This window comes from Schistosoma haematobium, chromosome 2, assembly GCF_000699445.3.
Source record: "Schistosoma haematobium chromosome 2, whole genome shotgun sequence".
NCBI classification, from domain to species: domain Eukaryota; kingdom Metazoa; phylum Platyhelminthes; class Trematoda; order Strigeidida; family Schistosomatidae; genus Schistosoma; species Schistosoma haematobium.
The window spans coordinates 14,426,109-14,448,180 of record NC_067197.1 but is presented as its reverse complement, the minus strand read 5'-3'; the positions used below and the strand labels follow the sequence as shown (position 1 = coordinate 14,448,180).

Below are 22,072 nucleotides of genomic sequence, written 5' to 3'. Positions count from 1 at the left end.
TAGAGTGGCATATTTAATAATTTCAAAGAATCGTGATGCTCGAAGTACCGGAACTAAAAAGAATCCAACTACTGATTGAGAAATAAGTAATCAAAACAGATATGTGATACATTTTATTACTAACCTGTAGAGAATAAGCATGGACAAGACCTGAGATACAAGATAAACAACGAGCATACAAATCATTGTTATCTCTTTGTTTTCTGAATTTGTCCGCCTAAAATATTAAAAGTTTAACGTCAAGAAAACAATGAGAATATTAGAAGTAACACAAAGTTATAAAGAGTGTAGAAGTTGGTAAAGTGGATTATTGAAATACACTATCAACTTGTTGAGGATAATAATCGTTCATTGAAGATGAGTTATAAAAACAACAATGTCAAACATTAGTATTTACGTATTTAATGGTTTAGAAAGAACTCCACAGGTAACAATGCATATGTATATAAAAACCAAGTAGTTGTCTTTTTAACTCTGAAAAAATGTTTCTACATGTCAGTTTTGGGGTAGTTTGTAAAACACCCACTGGCTATCAAAATAGACAAAGACAGTAAAGACTGGACAATGTGCATTCAAAAACCGGATGGTGAGTCATAAAAAACGTAAGTAATGTTAAATAATAGAGAAAATTAAAAATAGAAGTATGACAAACGCCTACGCATTTATCGACCTAATTTTCAAACAGTACGTAATTGAAACCATGGTTACGAATGCATTGTGACTAAATTAGATTAACTATGTGTATGTCTGTACTTGAGTAATTCACTTTTGGTCGAATGATACTAATAGTTACTGTTAGTTCCATCTATCAAATGTTTAACTACATTATACATCGCTACAATATACAGAGACTTAATGTATTTTAATATTGAGTAGACCGATAATTTTTCATTATCAACTTGGGAAAACTCCTTGACCAGATCTTAAAAGTAGAAAAGACAAAAAACTAGTACTACAATTCCAGCCGATGATGATATGGTGCTATCGCATACATCACATATGCAGTACGGAATGCATTAACGAAGAACTCGCATTCCTCAAGAAGACTTTGACGGAAAATGGTTACCCAGAACGGTTCATAGAAAGGAATATGAATAGAAGTAGTCGCGACAAGAATTCTAGTTGTTCCGTTACGAAGAAAAACCTTTATATAAGTCTGGAATTTAAAGGTGATCGAACATCAGACGTAATCAAAAATCGTCTAACAACAACTATTAGAAGAACATTTAACGCGGCAAAACTGCGAATATCCTTCACTAGTAGAAACTTATTTTCTGTATCCATAAAAGATAAGCTTCCACGTCTGGTCGCCTCCATGTGCATCTACCAATTCACCTGCTCTTGTGGAGCAAGGTATATTGGCCGTAGCCAGCGCTCGCTTTCAACTCGGATACGGGAACATATCCCAGCTTGGTTCTATAAGGGTGAAAGGAAAGCAGTTAGGAGTTCGATACTTGAACACCTAATCGACTATAACCATTCAACAGATCCACAAATTGACTTTAAGGTTGTTTATATGATTCGTTCAAATCTATCCAGATTTCTTCGTATACAACTTTTAAAAATAGCCGAAGCTCTTACCATCCAAGAGCTTAAACTAGAACTATGCGTACAAAAGAAGTACGTCCTATCGTTATCGTTACCTTGGCCTTAATTATTTTGATTATCCTATTATTATTATTATTATTATTATTATTATTATTATTATTATTATTATTATTATTATTACTGCATTCCCCCTTTACTTATGTCATATATTCTCATTGTTTTATTCATGAACGCTCATCATATCACTTTATTTTTGTACACCTCTATGACCTTTAATTATTATATCAAAAACATTTTAATCATTTTAATCATCTTATTATATTCACCAAATCCATTGTTATTGTTATTATTCACATTACGTAATCGAGTATTATAACATTTTTATTAACTGTGTTCACATTTCCTCACAGAATTAGTACTTTTACCAAAACAAAAGAATTTCATATATATACGATTGTACAGCTTGATAATAAATTCGTTGAAAAGAGATCACTTCGCTGAAATTCGTGTTTTAATTTTAATGTTTAAATGGGAACTATTTGTCAATTGAAAAAATGTAGTGTTTATAAGATTTTTCGATATTTTTGAAGAGTAAGCCATTCAGAGAATGAGTTTTACAGTACCATGTTGAATTGCATGAGCAACCTATATGTTCAGAATGGAGATTTTCTAATGGCTGGTTTGGGTTGAATTATTGACAGTAGATTTCTCGACATGTACTTCGAGTTATAGATTTTATTTGAAAGTTATGGTCATGAAATTTAGTATTTGTTATATCCGAAAGAAGACTGAGGGAGTACTAGCTTCCAGGACTAATTTATGGACTAGTATAAATTATATTCTTATTGTATAATTATTCAGTAACTATATATATATATATATATATATATATATATATATATATATATATATATATATATATATATATATATATATATCATCCTTATTGGTATTTTGATCGCCTAGCCCAGGACAGAGTGGGTTAGAGAATGCTGGTCGACGGCCTATGTTCCATCGAGAGTAACAGCCAGTCAGCTACAACGTAAAACCAGGCACATATATGCATCGGTCCAAGTTACCATCCCTCATTAACACAACAAGACGAACACCGGATTCGTAGGAGTGGTTAAGTCAATGGTGGCAATATGTAAAAGAAAGATTGCATATAAGGATACAGAACAGGAAGAAAAAATTAGTTCATAAAAAGAAAAATATGAAATAATTATAATCTCATAGTTTAAGGGAAGATAGAGAGTGTATACACCAACGCCATTGTGATCGATTCTGAGCCATGTCACACACAGTCTCCAACCATTGGTTACGATAGTCACGCGGACCCCAACCAAGTAGTCTGCACCTACCATCATGGCTCAGACTACAAGTTAGTGACTTCAAGCACTGATACCACGTTTTGGTTTGGCCAACCCTAACTTTCTTCCAACCATTTCCGACACCGGTTAGCATTGCACGTCGTGGTAGTCGATGTTCGGGCATACGTAACACGTGGTCCAACCATCTCAATCGTTGAAGATTCACAACCTCATCAACTGAGTTACCATCATTCCCTAATACCTTGCGTCTAACCTCACCATTACTTAATCGGTGATCCCAGCAGATGTGAGCAATATTTCTGAGACATCTGTGGTCAAATACTATTAGCTTACGAGTATCTTTTACTCTTAATGGCCATGTTTTGATGCGGTAAAGTAAAACAGAACGAACTGCTGCGCAGTATACTCGTCCTTTTATTGATAGACGGATATCTCGCCTTCGCCATAGATGACGTAACTTGACAGAAGTCAAATAAGCTTTTCGAATCCATGCTGAGATTTCGTCAGACACCAACCCATTAGGGCTGATCAGAATTCCAAAATAAGTGAAGTTTTTAACGCGTTCCACTACTTCACTCCCTATCCTTAGTTCAGGTGTTGACGCAGGCCAGTCCTGAAGCAACAACTTGCATTTGGAGGGAGAGACGCATCCCAAACATTCCAGTATTGTGAAAATTCCCATTTTGCCATTTGGTAAATTAAGAAGGAACGAATTGAGCGAAGAAATTTCTTTTCAATTAGTTTTTCATCATGGCTCTACACTAATATATATACGTTTTACAATAATCATATAATACTCATCGAGTGGATACGTTACGTAATAATTACATAATGACCTTTAAATTAACATTCAGTAATTGGAAGAGAGAGGATTATTAATATTCAAAGTAATCAAGAAGTTGCTATGTTGCGTAATATAAGAAACAAAGAAGGAATAGAATTTTACCGGATGGTCAATAGGATAGTAGTTACGTAAGAATCAAGAGATGAATGTTGAGAAGTTATAAGGCTCAAAAGCGATAGAAACAAAATTACAAAAAGTTTTAAAATAAAAATAAAAATGGAAGAAGTATGAAAAATAGTTCTTCTGACGGAAATGTTATACTGAAGGCCAGGGTAGAGAAAGTGGTTGTACGAATTTCTTTTGGATGCAAAGGTCAGGTTTGTGAACATGGATTGCGATGGCTTCCGCAATATGCAAAAGGCGCACTCGTAAACCATGTGGTAGATTTGATGGAATATTGTAGATAACCTTAAAAGCTTTATTCACTTCGACTTGATGACCTGTGTCAACCAAGTGAGAGAGAATAGAACTTTTAATCACTTTCACCTGTCCTTTGCTTAGCCATGTTGGATGATGTTCTGTAATGCGCTGACGGACCTGTCGAATTGTACGCCCAATATAACTGGCTCCACAGGAGCAGTTGAAACGATAGATACACATAGATTTGGCGAATTCTGGCAGTCTGTCTTTAATGGATGTTCTTATTTTTGGGTGGTTGTAGAAGATGACATTTAATTTGGCAGCGTTGAATGTTTTTTGTACCGCTCTTCTTAGTTTCTGAGTCATGACTTCTTCAATGGTGTCATTTATGAATTGAAGTTTTATGAATAATACCTTCTTGGGGACAGTGGGTATTTTTATCTTTGTTTTCTTCTCCGTCATATGTTTTTCGATGAATTTCATTGGGTACCCATTCAGACTGAGTAGGTTCCGAATATTGTTCAATTCATCTTCAATAGTGTCTTCAGAACAGATCATTCTAGCACGATGTGTCAAGATCTTTATTAAGTTCCTTTTGTATCTAATTGGAACTGCACTGTGGAAATGAGTGTATTGACCAGCTGCTGACTTTCTGTGTACTCTTCTTTTTATAGTTCCGTCTGTTCTTCTAGTTAGTTGGACATCTAGAAAAGATATGCTATTATTTTGTTCATCTTCTGATGTAAAGTTAATTGATGGGTGAACGTTATTAAATATATTAAGTAAATTATGCTTATCATTTTCTTTTTCTAATACTATGAAGGTATCATCTATATAGCGATAGTAAGTTGGTAAATGGGTAATTGTACTTTTAAGTGGTCCATTTTCCAGTTTTGCAAGGAAAATATTGGCCAGTAGAGGGCCCAATGGTGATCCCATGGCGACTCCATCTAGTTGTCTGTAGTATTCATTGTCAAATCTGAATTGGACGTTCATAGTGCATCTAAGAATTAACTGTTTTATCGCGCATGCGGGAATCGGGGTTTCTATGCGTCTCGCCGTTAGTTCATTGCAAATAAATTCAACCGTTTCGAGTAGTGGAATATTAGTGAATAATGATGATACGTCAAGTGATATCATGAATTTATTCTTGACTGATAGATTTTTTATGTTCTCCACAAATTCAAAGGAATCTTTGACACTATGTCTGACAATTTCTTTGTGTAATGGTTGAAGAATTTGCACCAACCATTTTGCTAAATTATGATAGGCTGAGTTATTCATATCTAATACTGGTCTAAGGGGCAAGCCACTTTTGTGTATTTTCGGTAGGCCATATAGTCTTGGTGTAATTGTTCCTGTAGGTTTCAACATTTCGAACACCTTTTCTGAAATAAAACCTCGTTGTTTAATTTCTTTCAATGAATCAGTTAGTTGTTTTTCGATCTTGTCTGCTATGTCGTTTTTCACCGCCAGTTTCTGAAATTTGCTTTTATCATTTAGAAGGGCTTTCATTTTGTTTATGTAGTCATTTTTATCCATGAGTACTATCCCATGTCCTTTGTCCGGTTTCGAGATTAATAAATTGTCATTAGTTTTAAGTTTCCTTAGAGCTTCTGTATGTTTTTTCGTCAAAATCCCTTTCGTGTTATGTCTATGATTTACGTATTTAAAACAACAGTCGACTAGTGTTGATTTAAATCTTTCGACACTATCTTTTGATTGAATTGGACGTTCATAGTGCATATATTCGGAACCTACTCAGTCTGAATGGGTACCCAATGAAATTCATCGAAAAACATATGACGGAGAAGAAAACAAAGATAAAAATACCCACTGTCCCCAAGAAGGTATTATTCATAAAACTTCAATTCATAAATGACACCATTGAAGAAGTCATGACTCAGAAACTAAGAAGAGCGGTACAAAAAACATTCAATGCTGCCAAATTAAATGTCATCTTCTACAACCACCCAAAAATAAGAACATCCATTAAAGACAGACTGCCAGAATTCGCCAAATCTATGTGTATCTATCGTTTCAACTGCTCCTGTGGAGCCAGTTATATTGGGCGTACAATTCGACAGGTCCGTCAGCGCATTACAGAACATCATCCAACATGGCTAAGCAAAGGACAGGTGAAAGTGATTAAAAGTTCTATTCTCTCTCACTTGGTTGACACAGGTCATCAAGTCGAAGTGAATAAAGCTTTTAAGGTTATCTACAATATTCCATCAAATCTACCACATGGTTTACGAGTGCGCCTTTTGCATATTGCGGAAGCCATCGCAATCCATGTTCACAAACCTGACCTTTGCATCCAAAAGAAATTCGTACAACCACTTTCTCTACCCTGGCCTTCAGTATAACATTTCCGTCAGAAGAACTATTTTTCATACTTCTTCCATTTTTATTTTTATTTTAAAATTTTTTGTAATTTTGTTTCTATCGCTTTTGAGCCTTATAACTTCTCAACATTCATCTCTTGATTCTTACGTAACTACTATCCTATTGACCATCCGGTAAAATTCTATTCCTTCTTTGTTTCTTATATTACGCAACATAGCAACTTCTTGATTACTTTGAATATTAATAATCCTCTCTCTTCCAATTACTGAATGTTAATTTAAAGGTCATTATGTAATTATTACGTAACGTATCCACTCGATGAGTATTATATGATTATTGTAAAACGTATATATATTAGTGTAGAGCCATGATGAAAAACTAATTGAAAAGAAATTTCTTCGCTCAATTCATTCCAGTATTGTTGCTTAGCTCTACCAAAAGACTCTGCATTTTTTCAGCGTCTTCACTAAACAGGACTATGTCATCCGCGTATTCTAATTCGAGAAGTGGACCTCATGGGAGGAGATCAATACCCGAGAATTCAGTCGACGAGAATGTTATTTCCATTAGTAGGTATATGATGATGTTAAACAAGAATGGAGAAATTGGACAGTCTTGACGGACACCACTTGAGGTTGCAAAAGCAGATGGCAGTTCGCCATAAGCTCTGACTCGACTAGTAGTGTTCGAGTAAAGAGCCTTCACAAGGTTTATGTACTTCTGAGGTACGCCTTTCAATGACAGACACTGCCACAGAATCTCGCGGTCTACTGAGTCAAATGCTGCTTTTAAGTCAAGAAAGACCACCATTGTCGGACGCCGATAAGTTTAATTGTGTTCTAGAACCAGACGAATGGTGAATATGTGGTCTATGGAGACACGACCAGGTCTGAAGACAAGTGATTCTCTCGTGTTTTTAGTTCATGAGTCTTAGTTAGGCGTCCGATAATAATCGAAGCTAGTATTTCACATGCTATAGTAGTTAAACTGATCCCTCTATGGTTGTCACAGGAAGATTTTGACCCTCTTTTATATACTGATGTAACAATCGTAAGTAAGTAAGCTCGCCAAGCCCGTCCAGTTCAGTACAGAACACCAATAACAGATTCCTCTAAGCGAAACAGACCGCATCGCACCATAAAATAGGAAACAAGTGTGTCAAAGAAGGGCAAATACCAAAGCAAGATCAATGGCAAATGAAATCCAATGGACCAGCACTCCCTCGATTCTACGTTAGGTCGAAAACACTCAAACAAAACATCTCACCACGTCCAATTACATCACTCCCTGGAACCCCAATATACAGTTTATTAAGTGAAACCTTATGAATTAAAAACATGATCAAACTACGCATCTGAGAAAACAAAACTCCGCCTGAGCTACAAATCTCCATCTCAAAACCATTCAGTCTAAGCCTTTTAAATTTCCATTAGTTGTAGTAACTACGTAAATTCTATTAAGTAGTATAATATAAGCGTGTCAACCACCCATCCATAATTTCTTTTGTTCGTTTTTATATTACTGACTTTTTAAACCACTGTTGTTATATCCTAGCGAAGAACAAGTTACGCGAAACCTCTGAGATCCATTAATGAACTGATACTACATATATATTTCTATAGAACAATGAAAAGACGGCGTTGATCTGAAAAATGTGATGTATTTGCACTACAAATTTCGAACAATCTGGTCACACATATACTTGTCAGGGCACTTTATGTGATAATTAATAAAAGTCAATTAAATGAAACTTCAAGTAAAAAAAGCAGAAAAGTAACAAAGAGCAGAGAAAGAATAAGAAATTGTCGCGTTATCCTAAGCCATAGAATGACTTAAGGATTACCAAGGTAAATTCAAGATTACGACAAATTGTTTTTGTACACATAAGGTGGGTTTAAATTTACGAATAACCAAGGCTTCAATAAACTTGAGAATTCGTCCTTGACAATTTCTATACAACGTTCTAAAAGTTGTATTAATGTCAATTTTGTGCCCCGTTTCAATTATATATTTTGCTATCGATGAAACTGGTTTTCTACCTCCCACGTTGATCGGATCATTTGACACACATTGATTTTGAAGCCATCTAGGCACATGTTCAATGACCCTTGATTGCATTGTTCGATTACTCCTCCCTATGTATGTGCGTCCACACAAACATGTAAGTTGGTAAATACAACGGGATGTGACGTAATTATTAGTGCATTGTCTAGGTCTATTTGGAATCATGGGCTTAGACTTTTCAATCACAACCAATTGAGCAGCATAATAGGTTTTCTCGATGGCTGCTTTCAATCTCTGTCTTAAAACTATACTGTTGGATTCGCCTCTATATGGTAGATTGATATAAACTTTTTTCTTCGGAATCGAATAAACAAGAGGTCTATGCGTGGTCCTTCCGTACCTGAGCTAGCTAAATGGTTAGTAAAGTTGTTATACCAAATCGTACTAAACTATGTAAGTTTTCTTTAAAAGATACATTTGAACGAATTGGTCTTCTTGGGGACATTAATATTAAAGATAAGTGTTATGACTTTAAACTTGGGTCGATTTTTACCCTGTGCTAATTGTTGTGTCCTTGACTGGAAAAATTAGAGAGCAGCGTATTTATCGATCGGTCCAATGACATGTAAACACGTACGGACGGCCTAGAGTCTCGATTGGTCTCGCTCCCTGTCTAGCCCAGTCAGTTGAGTCCAGAACACAAGTCACAGCCTCGGAGATATGAATCATTGTATTTCAGACATACTCTATTTATATACTAACCAAACATACCACATCGTACCATAAAAATAGAAAACATTTGTACAATATTTAACGGATGAAATAAATAATGGCCAATAGGAAATGTCCATTTAACGTCCAAGGACATCACTAGGCTTAACATGATAATGATTGGCACATTATTCTGCATCCATAACAATAAGTCTTTGCATTCCTTTGATGTAAACTCTCTCCTCACGAATGTACTGTTAACAAAGACGGTGGATTTCCTTTGTGACTATATTTCTACAAATTTTCCCCTTTTTCCTATTCGGTTACCATTGTTGAAAGAATTACTTTTATTATGTACTGCTAATGTTCAATTCACGCTTGAGGATGAATATTTTCGACAGGTTGATGGTGTAGCTATGGGTAGTCCTTTGGGGCCTCTCTTAGCTGATGTATTTATGTCGTATGTGGGAAATATGACGAGCGAGCTCATTAGTGAGGCGACTCTATACAAAAGATACATGGATGATATTCTAATTATATGTGATAAAGATTTTGATGTTTACCGGTTATTAGATAAACTCAACGGTGTTCAAGACGATATTGTGATGACATATGAAGCAGAAAATAATGGCCAATTAGCCTTTTTAGACATACTTTTAAGTCGAAGGGATGATGGCACTATTAGACGGTCAGTGTATGGGAAACCAACCTGGACGGGACAACACTTAAATTTCCATAGTTCCTGTTCATTGCAATACAAGCGAGGCTTGGTTAATTGTCTCTTTAAGAGGACTCAAAGAATTTGTACTTCTGACACGGTGGAAAAAGATGAAAAGTTACTAACTGACACATTAATAGTAAATGGTTATCCACTAAAGTTTATTAATAGGTGCAAAAGTCAGTTAATGCCAAGACCTCTTGTTTATTCGATTCCGAAGAAAAAAGTTTATATCAATCTACCATATAGAGGCGAATCCAACAGTATAGTTTTAAGACAGAGATTGAAAGCAGCCATCGAGAAAACCTATTATGCTGCTCAATTGGTTGTGATTGAAAAGTCTAAGCCCATGATTCCAAATAGACCTAGACAATGCACTAATAATTACGTCACATCCCGTTGTATTTACCAACTTACATGTTTGTGTGGACGCACATACATAGGGAGGAGTAATCGAACAATGCAATCAAGGGTCATTGAACATGTGCCTAGATGGCTTCAAAATCAATGTGTGTCAAATGATCCGATCAACGTGGGAGGTAGAAAACCAGGTTCGTCGATAGCAAAACATATAATTGAAACGGGGCACAAAATTGACATTGATAGATCCGAAAAAATTGATACAAAGAACAATCAAATGCATCACCACTCATCAAGTTTAACGAATGTGGCTGACAAACTCAAAACTATCATTTAATTTGATGAAGTGATTAAATTTGATGTAAAGAGCAAACTAGAGAAGTTACACAATATCTCATGATTTTATGGTACATTAGACGCATGCATCAGTGAGTTAAAATGAGCTAACAAATTATCCACCAAACTAATATCATTGTCTGTGTCGAGTTCGGTCTGCACACCTATTCCTAATTATGTACCAAGCAGTGTCAGCTGATTATGTAAAAACCTGATCTCCTCATCTGACTAGTTGGAAATGTCAATCGTCATACATTAAGTAGATCAATAACAACATGATTTGAGAAGTTTATGGTAGAAGAACTAATTTGAAAAAAAGTATCGATTCATAAACAACCACTTACAATTTGAATTAATGTAGGAATAATTACACCAAGATAAGGAGAAATATGACGTATGTCGATTGGATTCGTATCGGAGAACAAGACATGATTGATATCATTATCACCATCTGAACGTTGAAGTTGCCCATGTAAACAATCATTGAATAAGCATAAAGCATCCAACTGACCACTGGGCCATTGTGACTCAATTTTTTCGCAAATAAGTGGTATAAGATTATGACCAGTTATATTTCGTATAGAAAATAAACATTGGTGCAAGCTCGACGCTAGCAAATCACGCGTAACTCCAGAGATACCACCACCTGGAGGCTATATAGACAATAATATATACTTATTTGACTTGAATTTAAATGGCAATGAATACAAATGGATAAAAAAGGAAATCAATTTAGGAAAATGAGGTCTTGTTACTTAGAGTTGAGACACCTTTTCTGGAAAGGATCTGGACTTGCGACAATTGCAAAAGTAATAATATAAAACACATTTTAAAAAATTTAGCTTATTAAAGTTAGATAGAGTGCAGCCATGGAATTCATGGCATACGTTCTACTCCATATGGGTCTAATCAGCGAGACATGCCTGTAATTTTATGTTGATGTACAAACTCGAACCCAGTAACCTATTACTTTAAACGCCAATGGTTTATCAATTGAACAACTGATTCCATATAATCATTAGCTTATGCAAAGCGTATGGATATTATTTGTAGGGATTTAAGACTTGAAGTCGAGAATATCCACAACAGAAAAGTGTAAACCCTTACGAATGGTATTTTATTTTGATTACAACTAATTATTTGAATAATAGATACGGTGAACACAGACAACTTTTCGAAAGATTTACTGAACAAAATAAAAAAGAGTGAATTAAACGAATAACTATGATGTACAAATATGATCCCAGTGTTCTCCAAAGAATGACAAGAATCATTTGGCAATTTTGACCAAGTAACAAATCAATAAGAATAAAATGTTCTTAACTGCGATAAATAAGATGAATTTACTTCATACAGATTCAGTGGATGAAGAAAGAATCACATTGATAAAAAAAACACCAGAATACTTAATGGTAAGGGCGAGCAGTGTACCATAACCAAAAGATGAGTACTCGTGTTCAAAAAATTAGCAACAGGATTTTTTCATGAAACTTGAATACGATTCACTGAGGCTGGGAAATAAGGTTATCTTTACTTTGATAAAAACAAAACTATAGTGTTACAATAGAGGTGATACGAGCAAACTCAGAAACATTTATATATGTGGTAAGACAACTAAAACATTTTAGAAATGAAGATTCAAGTAGAAAAAAACTAAACTACAAGCTAAATTACTTTATATACAAAATTGTGTTGCAGTTTAATGAACGTCTTAAGACTTTCCTTTTAAAAAGTATGTGAAGTTTTTTCTATTAAATTCATACAGAATGGAATAATTCCATCAATTTAGCCTTAGCTTCTTGTTAAAGAAAAGAAATGACATGCTTGTTTGGTGTATAGATTATAAAAGAAATATTGTATTTACACAGCAATTATAAAATGTAGTCAGGAAAAGATCATTGTTGAATATACTCTTTGACTATATATCAATTAACATATTTATTATGTATACATAATGTACGTTTTCTGTTATCTAGATTCATTGATTTGATTAAGCTTAATGTTTAATAAATAAATAATAATTGTATTCTAATTAAGAAAAGCTCTTGATTCAATCATTTTTCATAGGATGTTCTATTTGTTTTGCTTATTAGTTCATTTAATTTGCATTGAATTAATACTGTTTTAAGCGGATTACGTAATAGGGAGCATCATAATTGACAGCTGTTCATTTATTATTCTAATTGTACTATTATCTATAGTAGATTTTAGTAACTTGTCTTACTTATCAATATCAACTCTCTGTACATTGATTAAGTGAATGAGTAGTGACTAATGTCTTATCACTTTAGTCCTTATTGCTCATTTAATTTTATTGATCAGTTGCACTAATATTACAGGTACGCGTCACTGACTAGTGATCACTAGTATGAGAAGTAGGTTAAGGGGTAAGTAACGATAATTGTCAACGACCTGAAAACAAGTTCATTGCATTTGTCTCCGTAATACCTCTACACACTTCACTAAGTCAACAGATAAAACTGAACATTTATTCACCAAACTAATTAATGATTTTTAGCAGTCAATATGTCATAAGAAGGTGAGTGAGAAAAAAACTAGCCATCTCGATATCGTCAAAAAAAGTCAATGCATATCAGTGGTACACAATATACTAATTCATTATTAATATTATATATGGTACAGAAATAAAACGTACCGGTGAAAAGTCGATAGGAAAATAAACTGATATTGTTTCAAATAATTCATCCTTGAACTCGATTACTGATAGAAATATATAAAAAACAAAATTAAAAACGATAAGTATTATACATATATATATTATACGTCTGTTTATTTTATGGTAAATATTTTGCATATACGTCTACTATTTTTATGATCAGTAATACTTACCTTGAAGCCACATTCTACTAAGTGTAAGGGCGAGTAATACCATCCGCTTATCTAAACAATAGTATGTGAAGCAAAATTTGAACCTGTGATTCGATCTTTTGATATCTGTTTGTTTAGGTCTTATATCAATAAACTTAACTTATGTGAGCAATCATTACTTGATCAGACTAGTCATATGTATTGAAGTGAACAATCGCAAATCTACACAAATCAAACAAATATTTCTCTATTATAAAGGAATTCTATTTCATTATACTATATTTTTTGTAAACAAAAAATGACTTCGTTTTTCTCATGGAATATAGCTCAGCAATAAATCTACATTCACAAACTCTCTACTTTCTGGATCGAGGAGTAATCAGAACTATAGCAATTTCTTCATTACAGTTACTTGTAAGAAGCGCTTGGAAATTCTATTGTAATACTCATAAAAGAATCCTGCACTAAACGTGCCTTAATCTAATCTATATTCCGCCCAGGACAGGGTTTGATGGAGAATGCTGGTGAGCGGCCCATGCTCCTTCACGAGGAGTAAGAGGTGTAAAAGGCGTAAGAGGCGTAAGAGGCGTAAGAGGCGTAAGAGGCGTAAGAGGCGTAAGAGGCGTAAGAGGCGTAAGAGGCGTAAGAGGCGTAAGAGGCGTAAGAGGCGTAAGAGGCGTAAGAGGCGTAAGAGGCGTAAGAGGCGTAAGTGGCGCAAGGGCAAGCAAGCAAGGCAAGCGGCAAGCGGGCAAGGCAAGGCAAGCAAGCGGAAGCAAGGCGGCAAGCAAGGCAAGCAAGCAAGCAAGCGCGCAAGCAAGCAGCGGCGCAGGGAGCAAGCAAGCGGCAAGTAAGCAAGGCGGCAAGTAAGTAAGTAAGTAATTTTCCGCTAACACTCTTAATTAGTGCAGAAGAATAGCAAACTCGAGAAAATCAGAGAGAGTACCAATCCAAACATGATTGAAGCTAGTTTAATTATTTAAACACATACACATTGGTACAAAAATCCACCATATATATCAAATGATTTGTGTGGAGGCTGGAATACTGTCCAGGCGCCCACACCGAAGCAGGTGGTTTTCTTAGGGAGCCACTTCTCGTTAAAATTTTACTCAAATGAAAAAGAATGAATATAACCTTACAAAATAAATTGCTGTTTAATATAGTGAATTGATTGTTTACCTGAAGGAAACTCTCTAATAATGATTACATTCATACGAAAAATCAGATGTAAAATTTGTGGATCTTTTTCTTCATCAATAGCTATTAAATACTTCTGAATAAAATTAGATTCCATTGACTGGATACCTACACATACACACAGATAGAAAGGAAGAACGTAAACGAACATAAAAGTGATGATTCGTGTAAATGCAAGTGAGAAAAATTGCAAGTTAATGAATTTGATTACGTAAAATGTAATGTTTGCATTGCTGAAATTACAGGAATAAGTCAAATAGTACTGGTTACCTAATAAATTTCACCTTCAGTATTGATTTTAAGCATAAGTTATCTGATAAGTCATACTAATTTATTTAAATATTAGGGTATATTCGTAATAATTTTAGTAGTATAATATACATTCCGTAAGTTGACTGATGGTGTTGTCCTCTGTAACTTTGTAGTAACAGCCTATTGAAACAAACTTAAATCCTTCAAAAACTTGGTCGTTAAGAAGTGTTAGACGTCTTTCTTGGACTGAACTTGTATATCTATCTTAAGTAATACTATGATGATTATCCAAAAACTTAGGATCAAGAGATAATATTTCACATCAAGATCAACACTTAACAATTTACAGACATACTGACATGGATTTGATGGGAATTTTGTTTTTAAAGTTCAGTTTTTCATACTTTGGACCAAATGAACGAGTATTCTACTAGAATTATGTGCTACAACAGTTGCTATTTCAAATGTTTAGGAAGTTCTTCTACAACGTAGGGTCTTTAGGCAGAATTCTTCATCGATTCATTAGTTCAGGATTTGATCAGAACCCTCTGATTAAAAGCATATTATCTTAATGTACTTTCATTCAATCGAACTCTAACATGTTATAATGCTTTCTAGTATGTCTTCAAGCAGTGTTCCCAGGTTTATGTAGAGACTACCGTTAACTATAGTAATGCTTCCATAACGTTCATCAAATAAAAATTGACGAGATTCTATAATCCCGCAAAAGGTAAGTATGTTGAATTGTGAGTGTACGCTAATATGTTAGTTTCAGAGTGAATGATTCAAAAGTGACGTTTTTAATCAAAATGCAGAATAAAAATCCAATTGTAGCATACAAGTGATAGTTCTTTTAAAATAGAACCTACCATTTAGCTGAGATCCAGTTAAAAAGCAATGTAGTAACTGAAAAACTTTCAGCCTTCCAGATTTGATTAAATTCTGTATTGTTAAATGACCAAATATTCCATCCTGAACAATCCGTTTAGCTTGTTCTGGATTGACCATGCTACAACCGTTAGACCATGTAGATTTTGTCAACCATATAAATCCATCAAGAATTAAATTTGTAATATTTGGATCAGCAAGTGCCAAACGATCCGATAGAAAATCAATAAGGTGATCGACTAAGATAGCGAAAAAAATAGATGGGAATGATTACATTACATCAACCGTAACAACAACACGTATAATGAGTGAAACAATTACTTCTTCAACAAATCCTGAGATAACTGTATGAAGTTTATGTTATGATAAAGGTACTGCTTAAGGTAGATACGAATAGTATAGGGTCAATTTTAGGAAATAAGATGACTGGGAAGTCAAACTGTTTATCTATAAAATAAATTGAGACAGTTTTTTAGGAGATTATATCACAATTGGAGTGTATTCTATTCGTCATGAAATCTGAAGGCAGAGTTTGATCCTTGGCGGAGTCTTAAGTTGGAGCTACGGAAGAGTTAAAAACCTGAGACGAAGAAGTTGCTGGATCCTCCCTACTTTTCTGTGATTCTCAAAAAGATACCATGCTATGACTAAAGCTGATTTTATATTTTGGATAAGTTGGCCAGGTAGAACAAAATTACTTGGAATCTATTGGCCAACTAATATTCTTAAAATCTGGCCACCTTACAAAATGGCAACGTAATCATTTGTATCTTTGGTTGACTGCCATTTTTCTAAACAGTATATCAATTTCGGCTAAGTAAAGCATAACCATATCTTTGTTTATTTATAAAATAAAAATGTACAAACTTATATTTAGGGTAGTAAAACCGGTAGCAGATAGTTAACGTTAAGGTCAGGCAATGAGATGATCAGTATAATATGGCCAAAACAAATAAAAATTACATCAAACCGTAAAAAAATGTCGTTAGCTTTTAAAAACCCATAAAATGAGAACAAGAAAGCTGTATGGTAAAGCAAGAGTTACTCAAAAATAATGGTTAAATTACATAGATATTACGAAATATAAAGTTCTGGTTTGTTGTTGCATAATTATTCTTTTAATTAAAACACACTTATAAATGTTGGAAACAGATAATTACACTTACTCTCTTTGGATGTGATATTCGAAAGTGGAATACTTTTTATACCCGTAATGAGAGTTTCTATGGAATCTTTTTGTGATGTAATTTTCGTATCCGTTAATCCTGACCTATGTTAATAAAGTAGGAGTGAGAAATCTCTTTGTAATGTGAACTGGGAAAATGAATACAGAGGAATACTTCACAAAGCTATGATAAAATCGCCCTGTAAAGTCTGAGAGAATTTATTATCACTCACCCTGCAGAGAATTGTGTGAAATAGTCAACAAGTATATACGCATTGAAGCACGAAAATTTGAGCTAGGGTAAGTATGCGGAGAGAAACTTGCTAAAGTCATCCACTAGCCTAGGTTGTAAGCTTTATTTACCATATAACTATTCGATATTATACCCGACAGTTTAAAATTAAGTTATGTAAAGTTCGAAGTTGAGACCCAATAGACGAAAACCGCAGACCAGTGGGTGGGATCGTTTTACATAGTTAAGCTATTTTCTTTGCTATGTTGAAGCTATATATGGCAGGTTTATTTTTCCGCTTATAATATATCAAGTTTGCGTTTTAGATATGGAGGGTAACTGCACTAGGTTTTTATTCATTGCATACAGACCTATTAAATAATACTTAAAATGACTGATGAGACTGAAGAGAATGGGAAAGATACTAAACTAGGAGAAACAAAACCGATGGACACCAAAACGGTAAATGAGAACTGTAGATATAGATTCAATCAATGGAAATAGAGACGAAAATTACGAAATCAGGTATTTTATACACTGTTTTTCTATACTGTATGTGCATATCCGGGAACTCAGATATGCTAACAAGGCTTTATCAGTGGATGCAACTTTGCTTTAAACTTTATCCATCACTTCTGAGAAACCAGTTTGAAAGGGGGATAAATAATCGGCTTCAGTAAGTCACGTGACGTAAAAGCTGTTGTATTTTTGTGTCGGTTTAATTTGCTATATTATACCAGCACAGCGAGATGCCAGAGCAGTGTAGATGGTAACAGTATTACTGGTAGTAGAAAAGACTAGGCATATATATAGTTCGAGACAATATGAATTCGTGTAATATAACATTTCTAAAGTAATTGCTAAGCCTATGATCTAAGGGAATACAAAGAGTCAATGTATCAGTGTCATTGTGAATGATTCTGAGTTATGCTATCAAAAGTCTCTAACCTCTAGTTACGATAATCGCGTGGACTTTAACCAATAGTTTGCCGCTACTAACATGCGCAGCAGTTCGTTCCTTCCTACTTTATGGCTGTGAAACATGGCCGGTAAGAGTAGGGGATATTCGTAGGTTACTAGTATTCGATCATAGATGTCTCCAAAGCATTGCTCGTATATCCTGGAACAACCGAGTAAGTAATGCAGTTGTTAGGAGACGGGTACTAGGTAAGGATGGCGAACCACTTGAAGTAATGAAACTTCATCAGCTAAGATGGCTGGGACATGTTTTACGTATGGCCAACCACCGACTGCCCCGACGACCGATGTTTTATGGCGTGGGAATAAGTTGGGAAAAAGCTAAGGGAGGCCAGACCAAAACATAGCAAAAATCCATGAAGTCACTAACAAGTGGACTGAGCCATGTTGGTAGGTGTAGACTACCTGGTTGGGACCCGAGAGACAATAGCAACCGATGGTTAGAGACCTTGAATGACATGGCTCAAAATCGTTTGCAATGGCGCAGGTGAATCCACTCTTTGTGTTCTCCCAGATTCTAATCTTCTGAATTCTCCATGTCCCTTTTTTCTCTTTCCTAATTTATTTCACTGGATTGTACTCTGTGAATAACATATTCAAACCCTACACTTTCCGATTATTGCTCATACTTTAACTATCAATACAACTACGGGGTTTGAGTCGACAATTGTATATGTGTGCTAATGTAGTATGGCAACTTGAACTGATGTACGTACGTAAGTTTCTACGTTATCGCTGAGTGACTAACTGGCTAACATGCCCCAGTTCAATAGTCTATATTTTCATGGACTGACGCAACGCTTTATTTTATATGTATTTAAACACATAAACAAGGAGGCATCAAATATATGCGCCGCACTTCGTCATTCGATTTGTGTGAAGGCTGTAATTCTAAGGGATCATGTTACTGTTGAATGACAAGATATCAAGGTGGTGTGTTTTTGGTGTTTCCAAAGAGCAAAATTAAGCATTCTATCAATAACATGACAAAAAAGCAGCTATGTGTATTTTTGTAGTGTTCCTTCCAAAGCAAAATGGCGAGTAACTCAACGAAATCGGAATTAAAGAACTTAGTTATGCTGTCCGACTAATCATTTTGCCGAAAAATAACAATTAGTTCGTCATTCTTCAATTTCCAATATTATTCGATCAATTTAATGGTTGCATAAGATATTCTGCAACTCCTAGTAGTGTTTAAAGTATCATGGATTAAGATTATGGAATAATATTTAGTTTAGGGCTCACAGTAATTCACTTAACGACACCTAAAAGCAGTCAATCAATATTGGTGAACTTTTCCCTAGCTAGATATTGGACACCTGGTGAATAATAGAACGCCAGTTGACTTGTCATTAAGTATTGAAAGCGACATTGAATTCATATGTCTTCAGATAGAATTACATACACATTTTTTATAATGGTAAACCTCCTAACTATCAATTGTCCGTCATCCGGTTTGCCAATAGATCTACAAACCTGATAACTATTGGTAAGTGGTGATACATGCGCAATCCATTTGGTTTTTCGTAGTATACCAAAATTAACAATCCTTGTACTGGGTTATGATACGTGTGTTTTGAAGTAGATTATACGTTTTAATAGTCGAAAAGTGTGCAAGTGAACGAACTACTGAGGTTCAGATATTTATCTTGGTAGCTGAACAACTGAAAACATTTATTTTCCTGGGTGTAAGTCAAACCTCAAAAATGAAGATTGATGATACCACCTGTCTGTTTGAAATTGAGCAGGTAAGGCATAATTTGCTCTAGACATATAGGTTGAAAGTGGACCATTTTAACCATTAGGCCACCGCTCCATCGAGTAAGGGTGTGTTGGTAAATGATGAGTATTTGAACTGTTGTTTTTTAATGAGCGACTGGATCAGCCATCATTATTTGTTATTAGAAAATATATCGAAAATACGGTGAATAGAAACGAAAGTAAAGTATCGATGAGAGAAGAAACAATCTAGAAACAAGTGCAACCGATAGGAAGCAATGAAGGATTTGTAGAAAAGTATCAATGCTGAAGAACTTATTTTGGGGTTACATATTTATGCACAAATCAAACGACTCACTCAAGAGATTGAATTAAATCAAGTAAAGACTCCATCTGAAATTTCACAATAAAAAATGCCATTAGCCAAACTGTTAAACAGATACGAGATATTTAATAAATGACAAATCCCCGGTTGGTGTACGAGAGAATTTTGAACATACTGTATTATATGTTTACCTATTTAATAAAATTCCCTAAGCAGTACACTGTTACCCATAGCATTCCGATAATAAAGTTTGTCATGGCTGGATTTCTAAAATAAACCAGCTACTACAGGTTCTTTATGCGTCGTTTAAAGTCATAAACTGAGTATTTTAAACGTGAACATATTTTTTCGGCAGTTATCACCATTACTAGTAATGGAGAAACTTTCTTAGGATATCCAGTCAGACAAAATGGGATTTTAAAACTGCAAAAAGTTTAAAGGGTAAGTAAAACGTTACTGAGCACCAAGCAAATCATTCACAGACTGGACCACTTCTACGTTAGACGACAAATCAACGAACGTAGGACAGTTTGTTGAAATGTCGTCAAGATCAAGGATGACTAACGTAAAGTGTCCATCTACCCATTAGAGTTAAGCGAGGGTTATATATGAGCGTGAGGAATTGGAATTAGGATTTACTGTTGATGGTTAGTGTTAGGGATTAGATTTTATGTTTTCATCACGAAGTGACATCAGTTATAAAATGTTACTTAACCAAATGAGTGAATGAATTTCGCGCCAAAACAAACAATCCGCTATCTTAAGTTTCATTGACTCGTCTACAAATAATAGTTGCACCCTCATCTTTAGACGCTGGATGCACTGTAGTCGAACTCAATTGTAATGCGACACGTCGACTCACAGGGAATCCGTATGTCTATCTCGGACAACGAATGTGGACCTAGAACACTACATGGGCCGCCTTAAAAACACTACGCGTTATCACCACATCCCAGGAGAGGGCAGTGAGTTTGGCGGTAAATAAACCCCATAAATAAGTAGTTTTGTAAGTCCTCGACATTAGTGCTCGTCTCATTAGTTCCACCAGACGCATTCCCAGCCGAAGGGTTCTAGTCAAGCATCCTCACCAGATCACATTTGTATGCTGTACTCTGTGAACTTCATACGACAACTAGTTAGTTTAGACAGCATAATTGTAGATTCTACGCTTAGAACCCATAAACTGCCGTATCGAGAGTTATATTGTTAGTGCAGACCGTTTAATACCCACATTTGATTGTCTGTTAACAGAAAACACTCTTCACAAAATATACGGCAACCTGTTCTTTGAGTTTAACATGAAAACGACAAACAAACACGTGCCTGTAGAATAACCTTACTGTAGCGACGACGCACAAGTAGCCGCATTCAGTCAGCACAAGGTCATTTACAATAGATGATAACAGAATTTCAGTCACTTCTAGGTATTTAAATCTCAAAAACTCATTATGAAACAATTTTTCAAGTAGTTTCCACGTACACTTAACACTTCTTTTTCTAAAACATGGTCTACTTTACTTAAGCTGAAGTGTAGAAAGTCCATTGTTACCAACTACTATAGTTATTATGTAATTTCACTTATACCAGGTTCATAATACATTCTACTACGGTAATGGTTGTTCGCTCATTTGAGCATTTATTTAGAAAAAATTCGCTATTTAGCTGAATGGAAGAGTATATTAGAACGAGCAAGGATATTTGTAAGGGTGACTTGCTATGGACGGAGTGCCCCTGAATGGTAAATTTACAAGAGAGAGAATTTAAAGGTGGGTATAAAAGTCGGATTCATTAGCAACAACAAAACAAGCAGTTGTACATTAGTTAAACATTCTTTTGATGTATTATTACGGCGTCACTCTTGACCTGATGGTTGTACATTGCGCGACTAACGGAAGGTTGTGGTTTACTTTGGATGACTGTCAGCAT

At 35.0% G+C, this 22,072-nt stretch overlaps 2 protein-coding genes across 2 annotated transcripts in view; one reads left to right on the top strand and one right to left on the bottom strand.

Annotated features, from left to right (window-relative positions):
- Nucleotides 1-21,521, bottom strand: part of MMS19 (mms19 nucleotide excision repair) — a 54,856-nt gene extending 33,335 nt beyond the window's left edge. Inside the window, exons 1-8 of the mRNA XM_051219159.1 lie at nt 21,470-21,521; nt 20,180-20,214; nt 16,894-16,997; nt 15,709-15,966; nt 14,570-14,695; nt 13,218-13,282; nt 10,906-11,214; nt 125-217 (exon numbers count right to left, since the gene is read on the bottom strand). Coding sequence (XP_051067571.1) covers nt 125-217; nt 10,906-11,214; nt 13,218-13,282; nt 14,570-14,695; nt 15,709-15,966; nt 16,894-16,997; nt 20,180-20,214; nt 21,470-21,514 — 1,035 coding nt within the window. The 5' untranslated portion in view covers nt 21,515-21,521. The remainder of the gene's footprint in view (nt 1-124; nt 218-10,905; nt 11,215-13,217; nt 13,283-14,569; nt 14,696-15,708; nt 15,967-16,893; nt 16,998-20,179; nt 20,215-21,469) is intronic.
- Nucleotides 827-2,051, top strand: MS3_00006274 (uncharacterized protein). Its single transcript, XM_051214403.1, has one exon. It carries the CDS (start codon nt 968-970, stop codon nt 1,652-1,654), a length of 687 nt encoding a protein of 228 aa, XP_051067572.1. The 5' UTR covers nt 827-967; the 3' UTR covers nt 1,655-2,051.
- Nucleotides 21,522-22,072: the final 551 nt, after the last annotated feature.

Bases quoted from the DNA above. Each gene is read 5' to 3' on its own strand.
- MS3_00006274 (XM_051214403.1), top strand. From the start codon at position 968: ATGATGATATGGTGCTATCGCATACATCACATATGCAGTACGGAATGC.